We start from the raw sequence: 12400 nt of genomic DNA, 5'->3' as shown, positions 1-12400 counted from the left end.
TTACCTCAGGCAGTAAAATGTTGTGGGCCAGCCTTGCTTCCTCCTATAAGCATCTCATCTTACACAAAGTTCTAGCCCAGGCTTTAAAGGGTATAAAGATTATTCTGGGATTCTACTGTCCTTATTTTGAACAGCAAAATTTCTATCTGCTTCCTACATCCATTATTTAATACTGTGGAACCTTGGTTGTCGAACATCTCCTTAGTCGAACGTTTCAGCTTTTGAATGCCGAAAACGCAGAACTGCTCCAGTTTTGGAACGATTTTCTGAAGCCATACTTGCGCCACGGCTTCTGTTTTAAGTTTCCCTATTGTATTGAGGCTTCTGTATTGTGTTTTCAGTTTACGTTTCGGAAGTTGAACTGTCTTTCAGAACAGATTAAGTTCGAAAACAGAGGTTCCACTGTATTTTGATGGTCAGTTTTGAGTCAACAGCACCTACAGTTTACTTGAGGGTTGTTGTTTTTTGTTTTTTTTTTAAACACACCTCTCATTTTGCATACATAAAGTGTTTGTGCTGCATACTTTTGCTTCTGCCATGGCAACAGGTCTTACAAGTTTATAACAGGGACGATATCACTACCTCAAGTACCAAATGGGCTCTGAAACCTCTCTTCCAATGGATCGCAGAATGCTTGAAGTGCGCTAGTGTGGAATTGGCTGAGTTCCTGGGCAAATGACTACATCTGATTTATTGTGTGGAAAGAAGACACATTACAGAGCTGCAAAAAATGTGTTAGGCAAAGAATTAGTCTTTCCTAATGTGTGAAGTGGGCAATAATCGGTTGCTGTGCATAAGTCTCTACCACATAGGATTAAGAGAAGAAGATGGTTATTTGGCAGACTGAATAATGCTATTTTTCTGAGGTTGAGAATGGGTCTTCTACCACAGTTGTTGTACCAACACTGACCACCTTTACAACACCTTTAGAGCAGAATGCCAAGCTGTGGCGCAACCAAGGCCAAAGATGTCCAGCATTTTAAGCTGCCACTTTTCACAAGTTACAGAGACTTCAAGCTAAACTCTAGTGCCGCCTGGACAAGTGGCACATCTGTTTGTGTTTGCGAAGGATTACACAAATTGGTTCCAGACTACATGGGATTTGTTTTCAGTGTTTGTCTTCCACATGTGGAAATCTTACTTGTCCCTGTTGAATGAGTAGCTTTAACACCCAAGTTGGCACTTTTATCACAACCAGAAAGAATAGCTTTTCACTAAAAAGATGCTTTTACTCAAATATTGGTGACCATATCAGCATACATGTTGAAAGGAAAAGAAAGCTTATAATTGAAGCTTTTAGACTTTGACATAGTAAGGTCTCCCCATCAGAAAAATCTACAAGAATTTGTTTTGCCAGAATTTTAAAAAAAAAGCTCTACCAGCTTTAAATGCAGTTTCTTCCCCTCAAAATATATAGGTAGAAAGCACCTCAGTGAGTGAAAATAAAAAAATTCCTTCCTGTAGCACCTTAAAGACCAACTAAGTTAGTTCTTGGTATAAGCTTTCGTGTGCATGCACACTTCTTCAGATACACTGAAACAGAAGTTGCCAGATCCTTCTATATAGTGAGAAGGTGGGGAGGGGTATTACTCAGAAGGGTGGTGGGAATCGGAGATTGGCAGATAGCTGAGATGAGCCTGTTGACGACTCTTAACGACTGTAATAGGTCTTACAGGAAAAGGCAAGGGGTGAGAAGGTGAGAGATGGCTTAGTCATGTATAATGAGATAAGAATCCTATGTCTCTGTTCAGACCAGGTCTCTCCATTGTTTTGAGTTTGGTAATGAGTTGCAATTCAGCAGCTTCTCTTTCCAGTCTATTTCTGAAATTCCTTTGTAGTAAAACAGCTACTTTGAGATCTTGTATAGAATGTCCTGGGAGATTGAAGTGTTCTCCTACTGGTTTCTCTGTTTTGTGATTCTTGATGTCAGATTTATGTCCGTTTATTCTTTGGCGTAAGGTTTGGCCTGTTTGTCCAATATAGAGAGCTGAAGGACACTGTTGGCATTTGATGGCATACACAATGTTAGACGATGAGCAATTAAATAGTCCCGAGATGGTATGTGTGATGTTGTTGGGGCCAGTAATGGTGTTGTCCGGGTGTATGTGGCAGCAAAGTTGGCATCTGGGTTTATTGCAGGCTCTGGTGCCAGTGCCCGTGTTAAGTCTGGTTGTAGTATTATTGTGGGTTAGGAGTTGTTTAAGATTGGGTGGCTGTCTGTAGGCAATGAAAGGTCTTCCTCCCAGAGCTTGAGAAAGAGAACTGTCATTGTCCAGGAGAGGTTGTAGATCTCTGATGATGCGTTGAACTGTTTTAACTTGGGAGCTGTATGTGATGACTAGTGGTGTTCTGTTATTTTCTTTTTTGGGTCTGTCTTGCAGCAAGTTCTCTCTGGGTATCAGTCTGGCTCTGTTGATCTGTTGTCTAACTTCATCTGCTGGGTATTTTAGTTCTGAAAAGGTTTGCTGTAGATCACTCAGTGAGTGGTTCCTTATGTTTTCTCTGTTTAACGTGAACATAGGTTTAGATTGTCGAGAGCTGTGCACAGCTTTAAGCAAAATAATTCAGTCTGCTCTTCAGCGATACCAAGCGCCTGAAAGCCTGCACCTGTACATACACCTTCATATTTAGTCTCTTACCACTTAATCACTGTTGCCCAAACACATTAGCTGCTTTCACTGCAAAGTACAGTACAGTATTGTGTCTGAGCTGACATCGGATAACATGGTGGGAATGTGAGCTTGGAAGAGGGTATCTTTGTTTGAGACCCAGTGATGCCCAAAATCTTCCTGATGCAGTGCATATGGAAGGCATTGAGACATTGCTTCTAAGAGTAAGCTCCCCACATTTCACTTCCATAAAGCAGCGTGCTCAACATGGAAGTATGGTAGACCTTCATCTTGGTGTTGGATATTGGCATCACATTCTCCCATACCCTTCTGGAGAGGCAAGCCATTGCTGTAGCTGCCTATCCAGTATGCTTGTCCAACTCAGTATTGATGGAGAGGTTGGTGTCCTGGTGGAGCCCAGGACAACAAAATCTCAAATGTGTGGTCATCCATGATAATGCTTGGAGTGCTGGTGACATCCTGACCCAGAATGTTCATCTTTGTCAGGCTGATGGTGAGGCTGAACTCCATGCAGGCTTGGGCAAAACAGTTGATGCGTCTCTAAAGAGCCTCCTTGGAGCTTCCTTCTGTCAAGGCTGCAGGATCTGTAAATAATATCTCTTGGACAAGAACCCGCCACACTTTTGTCTTGGAATGGAGGACATGCCAGGTTGAACAGAATAGAGGTACACATCGTCTTCAGTCAAGCTGAAGACATAGGAGAGCAACAGGGAGAAGAACATAAAGAGTTGAGCTGAGAACATAGCCCTGTTTCACACCATTCTTTATAGGGAAGACACCCGAGGGTGCAAATTAATACTAATGTTTTAGTACTTTGCTAGCTGCGTGGAAGCAGCTATGCCAGAGGGTAGGGTAGAGTTATATTTTTTTAAAGAATCTAGAATTATGCTGATAATACCCATGTATTCAACTCTATCTCATAATAATTTAAAGGGGATATCAAGTTAAGCAAATTTTAATTCCACCAGAGCATAACAGAAAATCCAAGCAGGACCAGGCTGTACTGAATTATAAGTTAAATTATTATCAAAATGATCTTTTGCTAGCTTAAAATTTTGGAACCTGAAGCTTGCGCTTAGAGGCACATGAACTTCATCATGTTGGGTTCCCATCACTATTATCATTTTAGGAGGCTAGAAAATGAAATAAAGATGTGAGGCACAAGCTTCATGTGAATCTGACTTCAGTTGGTATAAAGACACCATTGTTATTTACCAGGGTCAAAAATGTGTGGTCAAATTTAACCTAAGAAAAGTGGCCATCTTAGTTCTGTAATGCATTAAGCAGCATCCCAAGCCATGGTCTTACTGCTGCTTCACACCAAGTTCTGCACTGATATACAGATACCAGAATCATAACATATGAATTTGTGTGACAAAACCAGCCATGTTTCCATTAAATTACAGAGGAGGAGACTCAATCATTTCCTAGTCTCAAGTTCATGTGTCTTTAGATGGAACATGGCTATCAGGTGCCTAAAAATACAATTTAAACTATGCTAAACAGCTGGTTCCTGAGTCCATTACATTCGCTACCTAACATGAAGACAGGTATTTTTCTGCTGAAACAGGATGCTCACATATTCTGTTTATACACATCTGTTTCCAATTTACCATAATATATAGTCTACTACTGAGTACAGTTTCTCTTTTTCCAAGATTCTCATAATTATACAACACAAAGGCATTAAAAAAGGATATATATACACATCACACCTGTCAGAGCAGCAGCAGGGAAATGTTTTTGGCAAGAGGATTACTAAAGCACAGAATGTAGAAATGCTTAGGGATTCCAGAGGTATTTCAATGTGGAATAACATTTAAGAGACGCATTTGACTTCTGACCCTGGGCTGCTGTTTAGAGCAGAATAGAAGGAAAAGCAACTCGTTTCACTGGCCTACAATGCAGTTTCAGTTTTGAACAGCCTACTCCATGAACTGTAACACAGAGGCCTGCATAATCTACAAAGCACTGCAGTGGCTTTCCATGCTAACAAGAAAGTAACAGTCTGTTGAACCAAATGTTGCATACATTCCAGTGTCATCTGATCTTAACCATGCAACTTCTATGCAATGTGCACTCGGTTATAATCAAATAAAAATTGCCAAAAAAACCCAGCTCAAACTGAAGAATCGATTTAAATTTAGTATGGAAGCTTTCAGATCAGAACACATTACTGCCAAACAGAATGACTTAAAAATGAATAGTATTTATATATGAATTTATTAAAGAATCATCAGTTTCCAGAACTCTGTATAGCACAGTTAAAACCAAACAAGTGCTTAAAAAGTGCTACCCTTTACCCTTGTAAGCATATGTTACGGAGAAAGCACTACAATTAAATGTTATTGCAATTAATGCGAACCATCTGATTTCCAATATGATAAAACAACCCTTCATATGGGAATTTGGAAATTCTATTCAGTGAAGGCTAGGATCCAAAGAAATCAATATAACTAGTTCTCCTTACCTATGGGAGCTTTGGAGTTCTGTTTCTAGAGCATTCACCCACAATACCACCACCTTCGAAACCAGGTAGTGTTTCAAAAGCAGTCTGATATGACAGGCATGTGTGTGTGCGCCTGTTACTCAAAGAAAGAAAGGAAGCAAGGAAGGACCTCACTTGAGTATGTCCAAGCCCTAGGGCCTACCTAAAATAGTTCTCTGGATCCCAGCCAAAGTAAAAAAGTATTTATTTGAGCTGCTGTGGAAGTATTCTTAAGATACAAATGAAATTGTTTAAGAATTGTTTTGCCAAACAGGTGATATTCTCTATCACTCTTCCTACTTTTAAAACTTCACAAGAATTTATGGGAGGCTGATCCCTTGATTTAGATTTTTATAAAAAAAATGGTTTCAGGTGAGATAAAATCAGGGCTTGTTATACATCATGCTGGTGTTAACCATTATAAACAGTCAAAGGCTATGCCAACCACTAATATTTTATTCACTTTGCGATCGTTTAGGCTGATTTATGGAACACAGTGCCAAAATTTCCATTGAACAGAGGCCTCAGGAAAGCTAGAGTTGATCACACCTATTCAGAAAACCTGTCCCATGCTACTTCCAACATCTAGTTCCTGCTTAGTTTTTATATATATATTAAACACGTTGTTCACATCTAAATTGCATCTTCAAGTTGGTGGTTCAAAGTTTAGCTTTGACCGGTTGAAGCTGTAGGTTCTGTAGCTTCATAGCCATGCCCATGTTCCCAGAAATCTTCAATTTGCCTTGAAAGAAAGCCTAGAAGAAATTTAAAAAGAGATTGAATTACATTTTCCAAGTAAATGCTTCTTATTTTTCCTCCTTGGATCACTTCTTCCAAGTTCAAATCCAAGTAATCTGAGAGACTGCCATAAAATATTTTAAATTTTAGACTGCCTTCTCTAAGTGCGTGCAAAACCTTCCACAGACAACATATATGAAAAAGGAGAAAAAGATCAAATGCATATAGAATTGCATATAGTCATCTGCGATGACTACATGACTTTGAGATACACAATGACCCCTTTTGCATGTCATTGTAGAACATAAACAATGCCCTTACTGTGAACTAGTGGTGCACTATTGAACACTTGAATTGCAATTGAGTTACAGGCCTTGGCCAACTCTGACATGCAAACCAGTGCTCATGGTTTGCTTCTCAAAAAAAAACCACAATCAGTAACCCACGAACAAAACTTGGCTTACCATGAGGTGTGAATGAATGCAGCCAATGAGAAAAAGCTGTTTGTCTACACCTGATGAAACCCTTCCACTGTTCAAAATGACGCCCTCCAGGTGTTGTTGGACTCCAACTCCCATCAGCCCCAGCCAGCATGGCCAATAATCATGGATGATGGGACTTAAGTCCACCAAGATCTAGAGGGCACCATGTTGACTGCCACCAGTTTTCATTATTGGACAGAAATCACACAGAGTTCTATCACTGGCATTAGTGACCTCAGAGGAGAATTTTCTGTTTGTTCATACTGAAGAAACAATGTTGTAAATCAAGCCAACTAATAATAAAAAAGCCTTTTCAAAAAGGAACATTTCCATCTGCACAAAAGTGACTGCCAGCTAAGTGCTTTGCCAAATGCTTTGGAAACACTTTTAATGAAAATAGCCTGTGTTTGCCCATCTGCAGCAATTCTGATGTGAACAGGTGGTGAATTAAGTCAACCATCATTCAGTCTAAAGAACTTGGGAGGAAAAGGAACACAGGTTGTTCTCATTAGTTTTCTGCTATAAAATAAGCCTGCAGAACAATTAAACTAGAAAGATAATAGCACTTCCTCTGAATTTCACTTACTGTCTGCGGATTCATCTTGCCAGTCATCAGAGCCAGCAAATCGGCGTCAGCCATTGTAATTGTACAGTCAGCTTTCTTATCTGTAAAAAATGGACAGATGACTTGAAACAAAACGGTCAGGAAATTTATTTATTTTTAAAGGACTATTTTAAGGTTATTTTGCTTTCTAACAGAGAAGCCTTAATGCAGATCCGCTCCCCTTATCAAGGAAGTCACTCTTAGCTTCATACATTGCTGATACTGCCAATTCATAGCCACAGAAGCCAAGTTGTAAAATTCAGCTCATTTAAATATTGTCATTGACTTGGATCCAGAAACTCCACTCATGGGACCCTCCTGCTGGAGGAAGTGGGGAGGGAGAAAAACACAATTCTCTCATATTTCTCCACTCCCCTGCAGACACCTGTGTATCCTGAAAAACTTCTCTGAAAAGTCCTGACGTCCTGCTTGTGAGCTTTTCATGGGCATCTGCTTGGATGCAAAACTCAACTGGCTTTGGTCTTACTAAGCCTCTGTAGGATCTCAGTCTCACCTGTGAACAGAAGGAGCTTGCTAAAGGGACACTCTGGGTCTAAACCATTACATTGTTATAGGTTCTGGATGCCAGAGTTTGTGGGTGCAAGTCACCTGTAACTCTTGGGTTCAGAAAGTTAGAATTAATCAAAGTTTGACTGAATGATGGTTGGAGCTTCTTGGAATCCAAGGCTGCAGCAATGGGAGGTACAGGACCCCTTTGGCATGTGAAAGTGCTGTTTTCCCACAGTCTAGACTAAGTTGTATATATGTGTAAATAAACCATATAACATAAAGACCAAAGGGAAAATGGGCCCTGGGGTAAGTGCCTGGAACCCCCTGAAATCTCGCAATGCTGTGGAGATAGGAGTGTCAATATCAGTTTCATCTGCAGCAGTAACCAGAACACGCTTCAAACCTTTTCATTACTAGTTTAACAGCAGTATCATCCACAGGATTCCATGATTGCAAAATGGGATTAATTTCCTAGTTAAGTGTACATAGGAATGCAGCCTTACTGGCATTTAATAGAACAGGCAGACTTTGTTCTTGCTGCTCTTTAACCACATGTATTGCATAAACATTTATGGATTGCAGAGACTTCTTTGAACAGATGCTATCTTGCCAATGTCATTTTCGAGCAATGCAACTGATCTATGTCCAAGGGCAAATTGCCATTTATCTTCGCCTGATAAATGGGGCCCAATCCAAAGTCCAATGGAAAAAAATGCAGTACATATTTCTTTCCCTACAGCAGTATTGGCTCTTTTCAAATGATTATTTTTGCAAATTAATATACAGTTGTTACTCACGTGCCACCCTTTAATTAAACATTTTGCAACCAAACCTACAGTACTTAAAGTAGTATTACCTTACATTGCAATAAAATATTAATATTTCGTGGTGGCAAAAGCAGTACTGACCTGAGTCGAAATCCACACAGCCTTTACCATTTTTCACATCAACGACCCAAGTTGCTTCTTTACCTCCAGGGCCCTCTTTTACTTTGAAGGCAAATATACCACCAATTTTCTTGACATACTGTTCCCCTTCCTGCAATCAACATGAAACAATAATATATTACAGACGAAAAACCAACAGCATTTTCAACTTACAGAATGCATCAAGTATTTCCACACCATGCTAAATGTTTGCATGCTTGGACTGCCCCATGTGCTCTTTTATGGTCTGCAGGGCCCAGAAGCACTTTTGTTTCTGTGTCCTTGAACTGCAGTCTAGTCCCCCCCCCCCCGCATGCTGTACCACGGAAGCGTCTTCAAAAACAAAACCTCAGCAGGGAATGCAGATGGACAGTGCAACCCCCTGCAAATTTCGAGTGCAGTGGTAGGCAAAATGGTGTCCTCCAGATGTTGTCAGACTACAACTCCCATCAGTCCCGGACAGCATGGCCAATAGTCAAAGATGATCACATTTGCAGTCCAACATCTGGAAAGCACCACATGGGCTACTCCTAGTCCCATGGAACGTAACAGGATTTAGCTCTGAGGCAACATGTGAAGCATTTGGTTATCTGCATTATGACCTCTATGCTAAACTTGAAACCACTCAGGTAGCAATTTATTTTGCTTAATTTCCCAACTCCAGATTTCATGCTCAGGCAAGAATAAGGCTAAATCAATGACGGCAGAGAATGCAAGCGGAGAAGGTTGCTTTAGAACCCTCCTTCTTCGTTACAGGTTTTTGATATGCAGAGCGATGGCGTAAGCAATGTATACAAGCTCTACCAAGTGCCAAGTTTGAAAAACAGCATTACATACACTGCTAGTGTTTTCCCCTCCTTCTCTTATTGGAAAAATCGCAGGCTTTCCCAGTATTTGAATTCTAAGCCTAGGAAAATCCATGTAATCTTTCCCCCAAGCTGTTCATATCAGATTGCTGGCATACCCCAGATAAATTGGAAAATTAACTAGGGAAACACTGACACATGCCAACAACTTGAGGCCAGTGTTTTAAAGCATTTTTCAATGCAAAGTGGCACTTTAAATGTTGGCCTTCTCTTACAAAACCAGTGGAAATTAAGTATAGGAGAAATTAAGTGCAGAGTTCTCTCAATACTTGTTTTCTTTTATATGCTATGGGGAGAGGGGAGTTCAGAGCTTGAACAAAAAGAATAGCAACCAAACTCTCTGAAATTAAGTTTGAATTGCTGCTGACATGCTGAGGCTGCAATCCAAACTCCCTTTGCCCCAGGGAAGAGACTGAGCCAGCCCAAGATCTGCTGGATCCTCATTTGCCCCACTGCCATCATCGCCTGATAGTATCAGACACATTCATGGCACCAGCTTTAAGGCTGGTAGGATTTGTCTGCCCTTCCACCCTGGCTGGTGTAAGCAACTGAGCTACGGATGCAGAAGCGACTCCACCATTATATAAAGCTGCTGCCTCAGGACTGGAATTCTAACTAGAGTTGTTTGAGAAATCTAACTTAGAGAACCCACGAGAAACTTCACTACCATCTGCAAAGCAACCATTTGCTAGGGCCAATTCATAATGGACAAAATACCTGACATAGCATTTTGCCAGCTTAATCTCGGGGGGGGGGGGAGTACAATAGGGATAATAGATAAGAATGTGAAGAATGGTTTTATGTCAACGCATAATGCCTGCCAGAGGACACAGCTTACCCCCAACTCTTGTGCACGGTGGAGTCTGCCTTTCGTATAGCCTGTAGGAAGATGGGGAGCTGGATCCAGCAGCTATGCAACCATGTCAAATACTTCTCATGGCAGCAGGATGTGCATATGCAAAATAGGAGGGATTCTTTGTAGATGGTGTGTGTGTGTGTGTGTGTGTGTGTGTGTGTGTGTGTGTGTGAAGAAGCTGCCTGCAGGGGTAGGCTAAATGCTTTTATATGGGGCCCCTCCCATGGCAAAAGTTGAATTCTCCACATATAACCCAATTCCCATACCTCCCAAACTTATACTTTCAAAATTGATTAGTGACAATCCCACAAAGGGTTATTTTTGCATGATGCCTGCTATTGCACAAGTTGCAACAGCTGAATTTTTTAAAAAAGCTGTAAAGTTCAAGTTGTACATCAGAGGCCTCAGTCAGCTATTATCTAACTAAATACAAAATCACTATGTTGTTGTCTTAGGACAGAATTGTGCCCTGCTTTGGACAACCTTCTTTTTTGTGGGTAAGGGGGCAAGGAATCATTGGAAATAAAAATGTTCAACTTGACTATTAATTTGACTTCTAACCGGAACAATAATTGGCAAACAAGTTTGTTTCAAGGAAAGTAATTGTTTGCATGTTTTACCATTAATCCTTGCCAAAACATGAACTGCAACTTTGCAAAATTATTCCGTAAACATGTTTTGTTACTTTACATACCTCTTGAAGTTTCTTTTCAATTTCTTTGAAGACAAAATCTGCCTTAAACCCATCCACAGCTGCCCTGGTGGGAATAGCTTGGATTTGCCTATTCCTGAAATGGGAGAAAGTCACATAAAGATTTGTTAAACTTACCTGAGTGACTGTAGCGCACACCCCAAAGTGTATTTTGTGTGCCCATGTGTAAGCATGGGAATGTCATCTCTTTCAATTATTTCAAATTAAGAACCATAGATGTCTCTGTGATAAAGTGGGTAGACAATTAAAATGATCTAAGAAGTGTGCTATGGGGGTAACCATGACTCCATTTATATTTTTAAGAATATTGCCCACATGCAAACAAATAAGGGTCACATAATCAAATTCTGCTGGGGTTTTTGAAACTCATCCAGAATCCCATGGGGGGGGGGGGAGAGGACATTAAAAGGAACTGAGCTTCTGTCATCCTTGTAATTCAGAAGGATGGGGAGGTATTTCTCAAGTGCTTGCCCTTGCACTCACTAGAAACACAGATGAGAGAGGCATTTTGCATATTCCTTTCACCCTAATACGAGTATTTTGCTTTTTTGGAGAAAAAAATAATACACCAATATTGGGTGTGGGGACACACAATTCTGTCTGTTCACACCACATAAGCGAAATCCAATTTTCTATATTGATTAGACTAATTACTAGAGGTAATCAATCTCAGCATAGTAACTTTAACAGTAAATAGTAATTATGGCAAGTGTACAATGAAACTCTGGAACAGAGTCACCTCTCACCTAATTACCCGCTATTAACTCCCAGCTTCAGTTGCATAACCAAGCTGCATAATCAGGGAAGATCTAACAACATGATTTTGCAATTAGATAGCCAGAGACAGCTACAATACAAGCAAAATCTAACTGACTTTATCTTCTGAAAAAGCACTTGATTTAGATGTCTGAAATTCACATTTGGCAAATCACCATCTCTGAGCCTCATCTTCCTCAGTGGATTGCTGTGATGAGAAAATGCAATCTATCCTAAACCCTTGGGGAATATATCAAGAACTTAGGATAGACTGCATTATATATGTTGGGAAAGAATCTAAATGCATCAAACGTTTAAAGGTTCATTTTTCTAGTTCAGCATGAGAAACACCATATATTGTGCTATGATGAAGAGCCTTCAGCACTTATATGATCCCAGGACTATTTAAAATCCAGAACATTACTCGTGGAGATAGTGGCCTCAAAACATAAAAGCAGTCATGATAGATCAGGCTAATGGCCAGAACCTGTTCTCAGTGGCCAAAAAGAGGACCATGGGAAGCCTAAAACCAGGACCTTACTGCAACAGCATTCTCCACAACTGTGAATCTTAGCAACAGGTATTCAAATGCATGTTACCTTTGACAGTGGAAGAACACACAGCCTTAGCTACCATAAATTTGTCCTCCTCTTTTAAAGCCATCCAAATCTGTGAGCATCATTATATGTGTAGGTCAACCTTTTCAGTGTTTTCGTCATACCTTTCAAGGAAATATCCTGGCACGATGCTACATCTTTGGGTTTCAAGTCCCCACCTTATAACTGCTCCCCAGCCATTCTTTTAACCCTTCCATGCTTGCTTTTCCGGTAGA

At 40.4% G+C, this 12400-nt stretch overlaps 1 protein-coding gene across 1 annotated transcript in view; it reads right to left on the bottom strand.

Annotated features, from left to right (window-relative positions):
• Positions 1-4834: 4834 nt before the first annotated feature.
• Positions 4835-12400, bottom strand: part of SCP2 (sterol carrier protein 2) — a 28898-nt gene continuing 21332 nt past the window's right edge. Inside the window, exons 13-16 of the mRNA XM_081195408.1 lie at positions 10795-10888; positions 8361-8490; positions 6925-7004; positions 4835-5873 (exon numbers count right to left, since the gene is read on the bottom strand). Coding sequence (XP_081051534.1) covers positions 5778-5873; positions 6925-7004; positions 8361-8490; positions 10795-10888 — 400 coding nt within the window. The 3' untranslated portion in view covers positions 4835-5777. The remainder of the gene's footprint in view (positions 5874-6924; positions 7005-8360; positions 8491-10794; positions 10889-12400) is intronic.

Source organism: Podarcis bocagei (genome assembly GCF_964188305.1).
Source record: "Podarcis bocagei genome assembly, chromosome: 5".
Lineage (NCBI taxonomy): Eukaryota > Metazoa > Chordata > Lepidosauria > Squamata > Lacertidae > Podarcis > Podarcis bocagei.
Note: the sequence above shows the minus strand (reverse complement) of the source record. Positions and strands in the feature narration are given on the sequence as shown.